Source organism: Amphiprion ocellaris, chromosome 4, assembly GCF_022539595.1.
Source record: "Amphiprion ocellaris isolate individual 3 ecotype Okinawa chromosome 4, ASM2253959v1, whole genome shotgun sequence".
Classification (NCBI taxonomy): domain Eukaryota; kingdom Metazoa; phylum Chordata; class Actinopteri; family Pomacentridae; genus Amphiprion; species Amphiprion ocellaris.
Genome location: NC_072769.1, coordinates 38,850,567 through 38,867,246, shown reverse-complemented (window position 1 = coordinate 38,867,246; position 16,680 = coordinate 38,850,567). Strand labels below are relative to the sequence as shown.

The following is a 16,680-nucleotide window of genomic DNA, read 5'->3' as shown; positions in this document are numbered from 1 at the left end:
GGATTTTAAACAAAAACATTCAGGCAAACAGTTAACATCATAGGGTGCCTGACATGTTTGTTTTTTTTCCGGGTCGATACAGATTTTTTTTGTAATCAAGGAGATCAATAACCAAGATTTGGAATCACTACACATTTGCAGAAAAAATAAAGTTTTTGAACAGCACATAAAGTTAAGTTAAATTAAAATAATCACGAGTTGCAGCCTTTGCTTATTTATGTTTTACATGCTGAAGTTGTCCTTCAGTGTTTCACTGATCAGATTGTGCTGTGGGCAGGAACAAGATCAGAGGGAGGCAGCTGCAGCAGACCCAAAGTAGTTTCACATTCATTTATCTGATCAGATTTCAGGGGGCTTTTTTTTTTTTTTTTTTTTTTTTAAGAAATGGGACCAATAATTGAAAACATGCTAAATATCAGATGGGATCATTGGTGTCACAGGACATCTGCAGACACAGGTCAAAGATTACAAGGAGTTTATTTAACGAATGAAACTAAAACCAACACAGAAAGGATAACTAAACCAAGGTGAAAACAAAAAGGGGAAACCAGACTAATTGTAGGAGAAAGGTTCTGGTTTCAAAGTCTGTGGTCTGGCAGAGAGCGGAAGAATGAAGAACCGGGCCTTCGTGGATTAAGGTGATTGAGAACAGGTGAATCAACCCCCACATCTGTGAGAGAGATGGATGGATGGATGGATGGATGGATGGATGGATGGATGGATGGATGGATGGATGGATGGATGGATAGATAGGTAGGGAGGTAGATGGACCATAGATAGATGGATGGATAGGTAGATCCTGCAGTGGGGAAATTTTCAGTGTGGCAGTAGCAGATAGGAAAAAAAGTTAAAAAAAAAAAAAAAGCAGCACTCAGTGCACAGATATAAATAGATGCTTTCTCCTTAGAGAAGAAATAGAAATGCTTGTAAAAAAAAAAACCCTGTGAAATTGCACATATTGACTTATTTACATTTTATTGCAGTTACTTCATGGGTGATCTGAACTACTGGGAGCAGGCTTGATTGAACACAGTCTGACTGCTGCAGGAAGGAAGGACCTCCTTCAAACATCGTGGGTGAAGCAGTCTGTCCCTGAAGGAGCTGCCGGTGATGGTCCTGTTTCCTGCAGGGGGTGGGAGATGTCCTCCATGATAGACAACAGCTTTGTCATCATCCTCCTGTCTACCACCAGCCCAGGACAGAGCTTGCTTTCTTAACCAGTTTCTTTAGTCTCTTCCTGTCTGCAGCCGTGATGCTGCTGCTCCAGCAGACCAGTCCATACAGGATGGCTGATACCACCACACAACCATAAAAGGTCCTCAGAATTGCTCCCTGCACCCCGAAGGACCTCAGTTTCCTGAGCAGGTGAAGTCTGTTCTGACCTTTCTTACACCGTGCGTTGGTGTTCTATCTCTAGACATGTTTGAATGTCTTTATCAATAAATGCTCAAACATATGTTGAGTGTCAGCTCAGCTCTTTGTTCCATACATGTAAATGTTCCTATGTGATTGGTGTCTTGCAGTCAGAGTGTAAAGAATTGAAGCTGTCAGAGGCTTTCTGTGGTGAAGAGGCTGCAGGACATCAGCTGCTCCAACAGGTGAAGCCTTTGTTCTTTGGCTCCAACCAGAAGCAGCAATAAATCAGCATGAGCTGCAGCTTATCCACCTCATAGAGTGTATAATAAAGAAACCAAGAGGTTTTAGTTGATAGCTGTCGCTAGCAGTGTGTTGTTCAGGTTGTGAGGAGAAGTAAAAAGCTTACAGCACCTGGTATTCCCAGGTAGTCTCCCATCCAAATACTAACCAGGCCCAACCCTGCTTAGCTTTGCAGATCAGATGAGATCAGGTGTATTCAGTCTCAGAAACAAACCTGACATGATTCAGATCTCCACTCACACCTTTTATTTGTCGTTTGGTTGCGCCAGTACTAATTGATAGCATCATTTAAGCAAAGTTAGAGCAACATCTTGTAGGACAGGTGGTGTAGAGGTAAGTTTTTTGCCTCCCCGGTACCTTAGTACCTTTATTATCTTCACTTCCTTAATACTTTTGTGTACCATCATTTACGAAAACTAACAGCTACACCCAGTAGGAAGGATAGTGCAGTGGTAAGTTATCTGCCTCTCATCCAGGAGGTCCTTGGTTGGAATCCAGCTCAAGGCTCTTTTTACACTTTGGCTGCATGACAACCTCTTGCAACCATCATTACAACAAACTCCACCAGGGACCTTGTGTGACAGATAGCTCACACAGAGGGTGTGTGTCTGTCATGTGGACGGTCATGGTTCGAATCCCCGCTTGGAACCTTGTGGAGGGTGATAGTGGAGTGGAAAGGTTGTGGTGTGGAGTGGAGTGGAGTGTCACTGGACTGGATCTGGCAAAAAGGAAAACAAGGAAATTTACCCATAAGCAAGGCACGAAGGCACGAAGGCACGAAGGCACGAAGGCACGAAGGCACGAAGGCACGAAGGCACGAAGGCACGAAGGCACGAAGGCACGAAGGCACGAAGGCACGAAGGCACGAAGGCACGAAGGCACGAAGGCACGACACGAAGGCACGAAGGCACGAAGGCACGAAGGCACGAAGGCACGAAGGCACGAAGGCACGAAGGCACGAAGGCACGAAGGCACGAAGGCACGAAGGCACGAAGGCACGAAGGCACGAAGGCACGAAGGCACGAAGGCACGAAGGCACGAAGGCACGAAGGCACGAAGGCACGAAGGCACGAAGGCACGAAGGCACGAAGGCACGAAGGCACGAAGGCACGAAGGCACGAAGGCACGAAGGCACGAAGGCACGAAGGCACGAAGGCACGAAGGCACGAAGGCACGAAGGCACGAAGGCACGAAGGCACGAAGGCACGAAGGCACGAAGGCACGAAGGCACGAAGGCACGAAGGCACGAAGGCACGAAGGCACGAAGGCACGAAGGCACGAAGGCACGAAGGCACGAAGGCACGAAGGCACGAAGGCACGAAGGCACGAAGGCACGAAGGCACGAAGGCACGAAGGCACGAAGGCACGAAGGCAGATTTTTGGCAAATTTTGCCCAAATGTAAAAAAAAAAAGCTTGAGCAGGGTGGGGGATTGAACCTGCACTCTCCAGGTTCCAAACCACCACCACTACCTCTGGACTACCAGTCCTACATACCCAAATACAGGCTTTTCTTCTATTCGTCAAGGCGGTGACATCAACACTGAAAGAAAAAAAAACAATCCACAAAATCAAAAAAAGAAGATAATCTACCTACAACTTTTAAAGAACACGCTAAAAAACACAATACTAAAAAGTCACACTCTTCTCCTCATCACTCATTTTTACATTTTAACACAATTTCAAAGCCACACAAATCACATTCTTCATGTCAAATCACTTCTCTTCACTACAAATGGGAGAGAACAGCAAACAAATAAAATACAACTTATGGCTTAAATATCTTCAAAATCTCTTTGCTATTCCTCTACATTCAAATTCCTCAACACCACTCAACAATCACCTGCAGGATCTCTTACTTCTTTCTTAGCTCTGACAAAACATCTTCAAGACTCTGAGAAGACAACTCATTTTCAACACATTTGCTGCTTCGTCTAAGTGTCCACACACATCTCCAGTCATCCACAGGCCTCACCACTGATCAGCTGCACAAACTTACATGTTAAACTTCTCCAAAGATAAAATACAGGCCCTTCTGTCTGATCACAACTTTTACTGGTGGCTCATATTTCAAGTTCATTTCCTTGCAAAGTCTTTATTTTGGATTAAAGTGGGATCTGTGACCAGGCAGATCACTTGTTTATTCTTAGCATTTGGATTTCACTGACATTCCTGTCATGTAGAAAAATAGAAATATCTTTGCATTGATTCAGCTAAACTAACTGCAGACACTGAGAGGCGTAAAGTTCAACAAATGCTGTTTTTATTTACTTCACTGGTGACATCAGTAGATGCTTGCAGTGAAACCACCACTGCAAATATTTATGCATTTAAGTATTACAACTGAAAACTCCCTACAAACGTCCACTTCTAACACCACAAACATTGTCCAGAGGAAATGATATTAGCTGAACATAAAAACATGTAAAACAGCTCTGATGCTTTCATCCTGAGCTCCACTCAAACATTTCACTGTGCAGCAGCTCAGCAGTTTGTTTAAGAAAAGCATTTAGGTTCAATCTGTGAAGCCCAAAACCCACCAGCTTTGAAAAATGACACCATTTACCAGAGTCACAAACTGTAAAAACAGAAGGAATTGTTGGATTTTCTATGTGAATGTGTCGCCTCTCTAGTTAACTCACCCGGTTACGTCTCCATCCTGACGCTGCTCTGCTGGACCGGAGCTTCTGGACCAGCCGGGTGGACCTTCCTTCACAGATCTTCCCGGTGGGAGTGATTCTGAGTCGGCCTTGGTTGACTGCAAACTCCTTAAAATGGACACATGAGAGGAAATCGTGGACAAATCGATACAACAGCTTGTTCGGTTTGTCCTGTTCTTAAATGGGTAGAAAACTGCTGAGAGCTCTCAGTTCAATTCAATTTTCAATTCAATTTTATTTATATAGCGCCAATTACAGTCAAATTGTCTCGAGACGCTTTACAGAACCCATATGCCTGACCCCCAGAGCAAGCCAAAAGGCGACAGTGGCAAGGAAAACACCCTTTTAACAGGGAAAAAAACCTCGAGCAGAACCCGGCTCTAATGTGGGGGGAACCATCTGCCTGCTGGCCGGGCGGGTTGAGAGGGACAGAAGAGGTAGAAAGGTAGAGATAGAGGGGTAGAGGTAGAGATAGAGGGGTAGAGATAGAGAGGTGGGGGGTGGGACACAAGGACCATAAAACACAGCCACACATCTGAAGCATCCAGCATCCAGCTCTGGGACCAGGGACACTCGGAGAAAGGACACAGAAAGAAACAGAGTGAATGTAATGCAATAATGGTATATGTAGTAAATACATAGGTAGTTAGAGAAGGGCTCAGTGCATCAAGAGAGGTTCCCCAGCAGTCTAGGCCTATAGCAGCATAACTAGGGGCAGAACTAAGGGACGTCAAGAGGGGAAGTCAGTTGTGCAAATGAAAACACAAGCATACCCCGTCAGGGTCCCCCAGTCAGCCCTAACTATAAGCTTTGTCGAAAAGGAAGGTTTTAAGCCTGGTCTTAAAAATAGAGAGGGTGTCCGCCTCCCGAACCCAAACTGGGAGCTGGTTCCACAGGAGAGGCGCCTGATAACTGAAGGCTCTGCCTCCCATTCTACTTTTAGAGATTCTAGGAACAACAAGTAAGCCTGCAGTCTGAGAGCGAAGAGTTCTGCTAGGATAATATGGTACTATCAGGTCTTTAAGATATGATGGAGATTGGTTGTTAAGAGCTTTATATGTCAGAAGAAGGATTTTGAATTCTATTCTAGATTTAACAGGAAGCCAATGAAGAGAATCCAATATAGGAGAAATATGATCTCTCTTGCTAACTCCCGTCAGTACTCTGGCTGCAGCATTTTGGATCAGCTGTAGATGTTTCAGAGAGCTATTGGGACAACCTGATAATAAGGAATTACAGTAGTCAAGCCTAGAAGTAACAAATGCATGGACTAGTTTTTCTGCATCACTCTGAGACAGGATGTTCCTGATTTTCACAATATTTCTCAGGTGGAAAAAGGAAGTCCTACAGATTTGTTTTATGTGCGAGTTAAAGGACATGTCCTGGTCAAAGATAACACCGAGGTTCCTCACAGTAGTACTGGAGGCCAATGTAATGCCATCCAGAGTAGCTATATGCTTTGAAAGCAATTCTCTAAGATGTTTGGGGCCAAATACAATGACTTCAGTCTTGTCTGAATTTAGTAGTAAGAAATTATAGGTCATCCAGGTCTTTATGTCCTTAAGACAATCTTGCAGTCTAGCTAGCTGATTAGTTTCATTTGGCTTCATAGATAAATACAATTGAGTGTCGTCAGCATAACAATGGAAATTAATACAGTGCTTCCTAATAATGTTGCCTAAGGGAAGCATGTATAATGTGAACAGTATTGGTCCTAAGACAGAACCCTGAGGAACTCCATGATTAACCCTAGTATGCTCAGAAGAGTCATTGTTGACATGCACAAACTGGAACCTGTCTGATAAGTAGGATTTAAACCAGTCCAGTGCTGTCCCTTTAATGCCAATAGAATGTTCTAGTCGCTGTAATAAAAGTTTGTGGTCGATTGTATCGAATGCTGCACTAAGGTCCAATAAAATAAGTATAGAGACCAGTCCATTATCTGACGCTATGAGAAGGTCATTAGTAACTTTCACCAGAGCTGTTTCTGTGCTATGATGCACTCTGAAGCCTGACTGAAACTCTTCAAACAAGCTATTCCTTTGTAAATGTTCACATAATTGATTTGCAACTGTTCTTTCCAGAATTTTGGAGAGAAATGGGAGGTTGGAAACTGGTCTATAGTTGGCTAAAACATCTGGATCTAGAGTGGGCTTTTTAAGTAAAGGTTTGATTACAGCAACCTTAAAAGCCTGTGGTACATAACCTGTTACTAGAGAGAGATTAATCAGATCTAACATTGAGGAATCAGCTCTGACAGAGTGTTGCTCTGACTCCATGTGTGACTGAGGCTGGAGTGAACAGAGCTGCTGCTGCTCAGATGCAGCTTCTTATTAGCACAACAACAGACGCTGCGTTCACTACGTCTGTGGGTGTGGAGCTGATAAAGAGGATCTTCACCACTGACCTGAGCTGCTGCCACACGGTGAGACGTCCAACAGAGTCACTGAGCAGCTGATGATGAAGAAGATGAAGGCTTCAGGAGGAGGTGGAGGAGGAGAAGCTGCAGGGCCACATGAGACACTGAAGAGACAAACCAGAAATGATTCACACACTAGACATGAAGAAAAGAAAACATCAGAGAGTGTAAAATACAAGAATGAGTCCTGAACATCACAGGCGTAACCCGTAGAGCTACATGACCACACATGTTCTGGTCTTGAAAACGTGTATTAATCCAATAGAAAGTCTAGGGGTAGGGTTAGGGTTGGAGAGGAAGGTCCTTACAGTTGTAATGAAAAAAATAGGGTAATTAATATTACACATAAATATTTTTAATGTTAATACTAAGCAGCCGAATATTCTGAGAAATTAATCCGTGGTTTTTCCTTCAGCCGTTGTAGATCTAGATAACCTAAAGGTACAGTGCAACCACAACGGCTGAAGGAAAAACCCCAACTTTATTCTAAGAATTTTTTGGCTAGTGTGACTTAATATTAAATTATGAAAAAATGTATAATTTTATATCCATGTTTTTGGTACATTGCTACTGTCAGGACCTTCCTCTGTAACCCGAACCCTACCCCTAGACTTTCTATTGGATTGATACACCTTTGCTGACAGCCAACATGTGTGATCATATAGCTCTGCGGGTTAAGCCACTGACGCATGTAGTTGGTCCTCAATGCTGAGGCCCTGGTTCGATTCCCGCTCGCAACCCTGTGCTATATTAGTTGTTCTCATTCTTATTTCTACCCCATTGTCTGGCTGTCTCTCACTACGCCTATCCATCAATTAACTGCAAAAGACTACAACACTTATTTACAAATTTCCTGTTTATTTATTAAATACAATTCTTTAATTTCTTACATCTTTTTTCCCCCCATACTTTATAAAAGTTTAATTGTCTTAACTTTTTCCCATTTATTTAATTGCTTCTTTTTTATGTATTTTCTTTCTTTAATCTTCTTCTTCTTTCTAGAATTTAACACCAACCTTCAATTTTGGGTCATTTTTAGACATTTTGAAAAGCTATCAACTCAAACAGGGTAACACCGACAGATATGAAATTCAGCCAGGATGTACTCCAGGCATGGGTGATCAAAAGTTATCAAAATGCTCCACAAAAGTCTGAGGGCGTGGCCATGGCAGGCTCCCAAACTTTGATGCTTCGACATGACACATCAACTGCTGTGTAACTGCCCTAAACATACTCTAATCTGCCTCAAACTTTACATGTATGATCAGAGTCCCGCCCTGATGACATTCACATGCTGAAATACAGCCACAGTCATAACGCCACCTGGTGGATAGAAGGAAAAGCTCTATAACTAGCCTGGACATGGTCCGATCTGCCTGAAATGTTATATGTGTCATCAGAGTGCGGACGTGATCACATCCATAGGCCAATATACACTCTCGGTCGCAGCGCCACCTGGTGGACGTGCGTGGATTCGACGACGAGCATGGATGCGAGGACCCGTCCAACGCTGCTTGCAGCTTTAATTCAAATTAGACTTCTCATTGTCGTTTTAATAAGTTTATTGAAGTATCTGTATAAAATCCACATTTTCTAATCAAATGACGAAATGCAAAGACAGCTCTGCATGGAAATCCTTCCACAAATATACTGTAAGATGACAAACACCTGTACACATTTATAATTTAGTACGTTTTGATCAAAATAAAGACTTTTTCTGAATTCTATGATCCATTTCAGAGACTATATCAAACACAATTCTTAAAAGGGGAGGTGTGTCTTTAATCATGTTATATAGTCTTTCCACAGCATATTGTCAGTCCTTTAATAATTGCAGTGTGTTCAGTATTTAGTTTATTAACTAACCTAATCTACATGTCTACTCATTACACTGCCACTAATTGGTCCCATTGTGCATGTCTGATAATAGGGCTGATTTAAAAACTGACTAAATGCTTCATCAGTGCTCAGTAAACCAGACACTGCCCCTGGCTGTCATTAAAATGGATTAATAGACGTCTTTGTTAACGAGAGGGTTTCTGTTACTGGTTGCCATAGGAGGAGCAGAGAAGGAAATGCTCTTTCAGTAATCATACACCTGGGAATAAATGATGCCCACTTTAACCAACAACCTCACCTACTTCTGTTATACTCACTGATATGTTCTATGTCCCTCAAGGCCTCTTTGAATGTTTTGTAAACCTGCTGGTTGCAGTGTAAATGTTCAGCACAAATAAGAAAAAAAGCTCCCCTGTGTTAAATGTCACATAACTGCATTTCTCTCTCCTTAACATACTTCTGGAGGTGAACATTTAAAGTTATATATTGTATTGAAAGTCTCTCTCCAGTCAATGATTATACTTCTGAAACTGTATTTCACAGTGACATATTCAGAAGTTTTTTCTGCAAAAATATTAATTTTCTCCCTTAAAATGGCTTCTTAGATGTTACTGCAGCGTTGCTTCCTTTGTCATGTGCAGATCTGTGGAGTTTGTCTTTCTCCACTCACCCCTCAGTTGCTCATCATCTGTACACTGCAGTTTTAAGATGGAAATTGTCAACCATGGCGTGTCTTATTGATGTGTCTCTTAGCATATTAAAAAACACACACAAACTTGGTTTTCTTCTGAAAAGGGCAGCCCATATTTCCCCTAAGAGTTTAAAGTTTGACACTAGACAACAAACTATGTAAAAGAAAGACTGTTATCATAATTACATGTTTGGGATAAATGTTAAAATCAGTTATTGAGTAATAATTTTGTCTGCTGAAAACGGCAATATCCACCAACAAAATGTGTATTCATGGTAATTAGTAATTGAAGGACATTGATTTAGATATCTGGCTTAAAAAGACCTTGAATAACCAAACTGAACCTGCATGAATTCCCTTATAGTGTATAATGGTAATTATTGCTACTCTGCTAAGCATTTAGTTATGTTGTATGTGGACTAAAATAAGAATTTTCTATCACTGATAATAGAAAAGTCTTCATTTTGTTTTAGCTTTAGCTGATGCTTTATCTGTCTCACAGTATTTACTTGATGTAGCTGCTGGCTTAGAGGGTGAATGCTTCAGAGAATTTTTATCTTTTTGTCCCATCATATGTATTTTTTTAATAGAAAAAATAGGTGAGTTTTTAACAAAATTTTTGGCCAAACATGTCCTGGCCACAGTTCAGCAGACTTATGGAGTTATACATTGGGTAACAACGGGAATATTAAAAAACAAAACAAAAACTGGTACATGCAGGGTCTTTGTCCACTAACATTTTTGAAAGAATCTTCCAAGTTCGGGTCGGTTAATGACAGGAAGACTGATTACACCTTGACATCAAACTCAAGCTGCAGCACCTGCCGTCCACACGCTCCATCTTTGTGATGTAGAGGAGCGGCTCGACGCTGCAGCTCAGATCCATGATGGAGAACACGCTGATGCTGATCTGACAGCGGAAGACCAAGAACGAGTAGTAGGACGCGAAAGGCATGAGCGCCACAGGAGGCAGGTAGTTGGCCACGATGATGGCCAAGATGATCAGCACCATCTTGAAGGCTTTCTTCTTCACAGGGTGCATCTCCTCTTTTCCCACCACAGAGCGGCGGAGAACCCAGATGACGGAGATGTTGCAGAAGACCATGACCGCGAATGCAAACAGGATGACTCCGCTGAAGACCTCGTTGACACTCATGGCTCCCAGGGTGCATTTTGTTAGGCCGTAAGCCAGGATGAGGCCCCAGACCACCACAGAAACGCCAATGCGGAACTTGTTGTCACGGATACCAGCGAATAGCACTGGATGGACCACGGCGATGTAGCGGTCCAGAGAGATACACACCTAGCAGACAGGAGGAGGTATGTTTGAGCTGAATTTTAACTGAAGCTTCAGTAAAATGGCCGAACATCAATTAAAACCCTTCATTAAAAAACTTCTCTGCACATCAAACTACCTCGCTGATGATGGATGTTATACAGGTGTTATATACAGTAAACTGTTTTACAAATATAAACAATGTTCAACTTTTGATTTTTTAAAAAAGGGTGTCAGCTCTCTGGTTGTTTTTATAAAAAAATTATTTAATTCATAGGCAGTTGTGTTGAAAAGGAGCAAAAAAAGGCAAAAATAGCCTTGGCACTGTCATTTACTCTCCTCTTTTAAGCCTCTCAAGGACCAAACTGATAAGAAAACTACACATTTTGCTAATTAAAAAGGTTCAGATTCTGCCTAGAAGAAAGTTTAGAAATTATCTTAATAGAATACTTGTGTGTCCAAAATGTTAAACAATTTTTAAAAAATAACTGATGATAATAATTATAATTCAATTTTATTTATATAGCGCCAGTTACAATCTAATTGTCTCAAGACGCTTCACAGAACCCATATGCCTGAACACCAGAGCAGCCCTAAGGAGACACTGGCAAGAAAACACCGTTTTAACAGGGAAAAACCTGGAGCAGAACCCGGCTCTGATTATAATAATAACTTTATTTGTATAGCACCTGTACGAGCCATATTTCATGTTGCTCTTGTTTTTGTAATTCCCCACCCAAGACGCCAGGGGGCTGTATTTCTTTACCTGAGGCTGACGGCCTGGGGTCAATGAAGGTATTGTAATATTCTGCTGGTGTGAAATAATCACACTTCCAATAGCTGAGCCTTCACGTTTATTCTCTAAAACACAGTTACAGAACGGGCTACTGTTCTGGCCGTAACCCACGCCACCTCAACCTTACCAGCCTCAGTCCCAACCGAGAAGAGGCAAAACACACACATTAACTTCCGTAAACTTGCCTAAAAGTCCCTTGTGACCGACAGCTGCCAGTCAGCGTGCACTCTGTCTTAAAGGCACAGAACATGATTAGCTCACAGCATTACAGTATTTAGCTGATTGTATAATTTGGTTCAGGTGTTGTTGGACAGACACACAGAGCCACACAGTTTTCAACTGCGCTCGACTTTCTTTGCGTTTTATTATTTTATTTATGACCAAGTTTAAGTTACGGGTAAAGAACGATAATAAATGTCTGGGACTATTTTGACTCTTAAGAATCCGTTTGTTTATTTTTAGTTGAGTGCATGTCAAAACTCTCGAATACCACTATCCACAACCAGCAGGGCTAAGTACAGGACATAGCCACTACAATTTAAGTCGAAAACTGCCTCGTTTTGGATCGAGAAGAACCGGACTTGTTGCCCTGGGACCAGGACTGGAGCTGCGCCGGAGAAGCCCTCGGAGCTAGCCGCCGGAGCTAGCAGTCGGAACTAGCCGCCGGAGCTAGCAGTCGGAACTAGCCGCCGTAGCCATAGGAACACCAGCATCACACGTCGGGATGTCAACGCCGGCCAACGCACGATTGGGGTAGGAGGTTCAGCTGATGTTTATGAATGGCTATACTGTAAATACTGTGTGCACACATAATGGTACGGTGAGCGTAAATTCAATGCACTGGTAGCAAACTCCTGTTTTAAATGAACTTTGCGCGTCCTGGTGTGCTTCGGTGCTGATATTACGTGACAATATTTGGGGGTTTATAAATAAACCATTAAATTTCGGCCAAATGGCAGAAGAGGACAAAACGGAGAGACATTTTGAGACTGAGACTGTTATAGGTGTGGAGACAAAAATCAAACTGAGAAAAAACGTCAGGTGAAGCCAACAGAAAAGGCTTTACTGGAAAAAATAAGTAGTTTGGAAAGAAAGAAAGGTTAATTTTAATAATTTGTCTAAACTTAAAGAATCTATTCTGTTGATGAAAAACAAAGAGTGTGTAAATGAGGTTAAAAATGAATTTAACAAGTACATGGGTTTGTCCGATAAAATACCGGGTACATAAGGTTTTGCTGGGTCTATTGCCTGAGGATGAGGCAGAAAAACATGATATATGGTATCAGGCTAAAATGCTGAACGTCTCTGAGTTTATTGCTGTTGTAAATAAATGGTTGTCTGATGCTCAAAGCTGCCCAGCTGCTGTGATTGGTCCTGCTGGACTAAATGAAGAAAATCTTACTGTTGACAATACTGGAGAGGAAAGTGAAGCCAAAATCAACCATCATTAGATATCTACAGTGTGGTACAACAACAAAATGATGTAACAGCTCTTCTGGTTGCAAACATCCCAGTTACTGCCACACCGAGAAATGCCAACTTATGATGGAGACCCTCTGTAGTTCAATTCATTTATGAAAGCATTTGACCATTGTGTGGAGGCAAAGACTTTTTGCAAAGGAGATTGTCTGTACTACCTGGAGCAGTAAACAAGGGGACAGCCAAGGGACATTGTACACAGCTGCCTTCACATGACTGCCGAAAAGGGATATGGTGCTGCCAAGCAACTACTAAAAGAGCACTTTGGAAATTAATTTAATATAACAGCAGCCTACATGGAAAAGGTCACTGGTTGGCCAAGCGTCAAGTCGGAGGATGCTAAAGTGCTGAAAGCATATGGACTCTTCCTTCGTGAGTGCTACAATGCTATGGAGGAACTGCGATATTTAGAGGAGTTAAACATGCTGGCTAATATGAAAATTCTGAGTCAGAAGCTCCCATACAAACTGAGAGAGAAATGGAGAGCAAAGGCATGTGCCACTTTTGAGACAACTGGTCAAAGAGCATGTTTCTGTGACCTTGTCAACTTCGTAGAGAAGCAGATCAGACTTACCTCAGATCCCGTCTTTGGCAACATACAGGACGCTCCACTGGTTAAAGGAATAACCAGACTAATCAAACCTCAAATCAAATCACATTTGAAAAGAAATAGCTTTGCTACCCATGTTTCCATAAATGACAGATGTAAAACTGTTGAAAATGAAGAGATTCAGAGCAAAGATATTTCCCAGACAAACACTACTTCGTGCCTGTATTGTGGACATGATGGTCATGCATTGGAACAATGTCAACAACTGGGAAATAAATTACACTGGGAAAAATTAGACTTTCTAAAGGATAAAGGGCTATGTTTCAGCTGCTTAAACACAGGACACTTAAGTAAGAATTGCGATAGGCGCATCACTTACAAACTGTGCAGCCAAAAGCATCCCAGTATTTTGCACATTGGTCAAAGGGAAAAAACTTTCCAGAAGGGTTCAGAGCAGCCAAAGGGGTCCTCTGAAATCTGCACGACTTCCTCAACATGTGGTCATACAGGGGCTGGCCACTGCAATAGTATACTCCACATTGTGCCTGTTCTGGTGAAGAATTCAAAAGGAGACAAGGTTATTAAAACATATGCCTTTCTAGACCCAGGGAGTACAGGTACTTTCTGTTCTGAAAAACGTCATCACAAGTTGAATACACATGGACGAAAGGCCAAGATCCGTTTCCGTACCATGGGTCACAATAAGACCGTGACAAATTCCATCATTAATGGCCTGGAGATTTCAGAGTTGTCTGGTAAACATTTCTACCATCTTCCTAATGTATTCACTCAGAAAGAGATGCCTGTCTCCACAGACAACATAATCAGTGAAGAGGAGCTGGCTAGATGGCCTTATCTGAAAAATGTTAACTTTCCACGCATCAACACTGATATTGATCTGTTAATTGGCACCAATATATCCACGTTGTTGGAGCCTTGGGAGATCAATAGTCAAGCTGAAGGACCCTATGCAATCCGAATCTTACTGGGGTGGGTAATAAATAGTCCAATGCAAGGAATTGGTGACGGTGAGAGCGTCTACCTCTCTGTTTATGCAAACAGAACTGCAGTTGACAGAATCGAGGAGCTGTTAACTAGCCAATACAACTATGACTTCAATGAATGATCCTCTACAGATCAAGAGGAAATCAAGAGAGGAAAAGAAGTTTGTAGAAATAATGGAAAGTTCTGTACAGCTTGAGAAAGGACACTACAAATTCCAACTACCTTTCAAAAGGGAAAACATCTCAATGCTGAACACACCTTCTCATTCAATCCTTTTTATTTATTTGTATTATTTTCTACATTGTAGATTAAAAGATAGATTTGTTGTGGATTACAACATAATTCCATATGTATTCTTTTATAGTTTTGAAGTCTTCAGTATTAATCTATAATGTAGAAAATAGTAAAATAAAAACCATTGAATGAGAGGGTGTGTCCAAACTTTTGACTGGTAGTGTTTACAAATATGCAAATGTACAAATACAGAACAAAAACTCACCAGAAAAAGTGGTGCAACGTCCTTGATCCCATATGCAAATCTCTGAAAGTACCAGATGCGGCTGTTGTCCAGCAGCAGTCGGTTCACCATTTCTATGGGCGTCATCAGGCAGAAGTAGGCGTCTAGGATGGCCAGGTTGAAGATGAAGATGTCGGATGTGGATGAGTCACTTTTCTTGGTTGCGATCTGCCAGATGACCAGGACGTTACAGGGCGCCCCCACGGCCAGGTTGAACACTTTGACCCCAAAGTAGAAAATGAAGCCGTAAGGAGCCACAGCACACACTGGGAACTGGTACCACAGTGGAGGACCAAGGGGGCCTCCAGGGGTGGTGGAGTTCACATAGAGGTTGGTGGCTGGAATTAGAGTGGCGTTGAGCATCGTACAGAAGAAGTGCTGATGATTTTCTTCCAGAAGCTGGTAGAAAAGTGAAAAGTCCGTATTAATTATCCATAGTGAGAAGTAGTTCTGGTTTGATACACATAGGAGCAGATAAGCAAAAAATACTCCATGTAAGATTTATTTTACAAAAGGTTTCAGAGAAGTCCCATCAGCCCATCTTACCTTACAGGGTTCACTGTGTCCTGCAGGCTTCCCCACCTTCTGCAGAACCTTCCTGGATGTACCAGCACATCACTGGGACTAGGGCTTTATAGGGTCCCTGCACAGAGACTAATGCCACTTTTGGATTGGGGCAGTCTGCGGGACATTAACTGTCCCTTCATAACACCATGTCCCATCCAAGCTGTGATTGGCTGGTGTTGAGTAGAGCTATTGGGACGACTTCAGTAACTGCTTTGGATAGGCTGACAAAGCTGTAGTCATACATGCTGCAGGAGAAAACAAACTAATTGATCTGATTGTTGAAGGAGTCCAATGTGGCTAAGCCTGTAATGTCCTAACAAAGTCTTTCATATTTCCCTTTTTGTGAGATGATCTGTTTCAGTTAATTTGTCCAACATTATTATTATTTCAATTGTTATGCTAAAGACATTAGTCTTACAGTTTCTCCAGTGACTTTCTCATTTTTCTCATTTGAAGGTCATGGGGTGAAAATAGTCCAGCTGATGCCAGGTTTGTTGCCACAGGTACTTTCTCTACAGCAGCACTGCAGCTTCATCTCACTGGTGCAACTGTACACTGTAAACAGGTGATGCAAGGTAAGCATAAATGAGAAATCTAATGCAAGATGTTACTAAAGTCCCTGGACTAAGTGTTAAGAAGGGAAACCCTGTGGGAAATATTAGCTCACAAAGCCATGAATAACACTCCCTTACATAAACTGTCCTGTGTTTTTCATAATATTATTCATTACACAACGAACCAATTTACATGACTGTCTCTGGAGGACGTGTTACAAAAGATGAGGCTTGAGATCTGAGCATTTATCTGTCTGCTGAAAGATGCTACCAAGTTTCATTCTAGGAAATGCATAACGCGCTGGTTTTGCTCAGCCAGTGTAAGTCAGATTATATTTGCTTTGGTTGCTTCAGCTTTGATCATTTTTTAAAATGATCTGTCTTGCTAAAGTCACCCAACTTTATGTAACTGGAAGACAAAATCATTGGAGAACTGTGTGCTTAAATGAGATTTACAACACAACAAGACTAATGAATATACACAGGTTTGTGCAAATGACACAAACTTTATGCTGTGCAATTTCTGCAGGTACATTTCTTGGCTTTCAACAACAACAGAAGCTAGTAAAGATGAAAGCACTTGTGAGTCTGGTGAATGTGATTCATATTTTATTGTTTGTGTGCAGTAAAGCAGTTGTGATGTGAAGACTAACATGGTTTTTAAGTATCAGTG

The 16,680-nt window shown here is 41.9% G+C and overlaps 1 protein-coding gene across 1 annotated transcript; it reads right to left on the bottom strand.

Moving 5' to 3' along the window:
• Window positions 1–339: 339 nt before the first annotated feature.
• LOC129348839 (G-protein coupled receptor 4) lies at window positions 340–15,277 on the bottom strand. The gene is made up of 5 exons (XM_055010384.1): window positions 14,869–15,277; window positions 6,722–10,566; window positions 4,297–4,422; window positions 3,152–3,197; window positions 340–2,374 (listed from the first exon to the last, which is right to left on the bottom strand). The coding sequence occupies exons 1-2, from the start codon at window positions 15,247–15,249 to the stop codon at window positions 10,033–10,035; spliced, it is 915 nt and encodes a 304-aa protein (XP_054866359.1). The 5' UTR covers window positions 15,250–15,277; the 3' UTR covers window positions 340–2,374; window positions 3,152–3,197; window positions 4,297–4,422; window positions 6,722–10,032.
• Between the last annotated feature and the right edge of the window lie 1,403 nt (window positions 15,278–16,680).

Bases quoted from the DNA above. Each gene is read 5' to 3' on its own strand.
- LOC129348839 (XM_055010384.1), bottom strand. From the start codon at position 15,249: ATGCTCAACGCCACTCTAATTCCAGCCACCAACCTCTATGTGAACTCC. The intron at 10,567-14,868 runs GTGAGTTTTTGT...CCTGTCTGCTAG, and splicing joins ACGTTGCACCACTTTTTCTG to GTGTGTATCTCTCTGGACCG.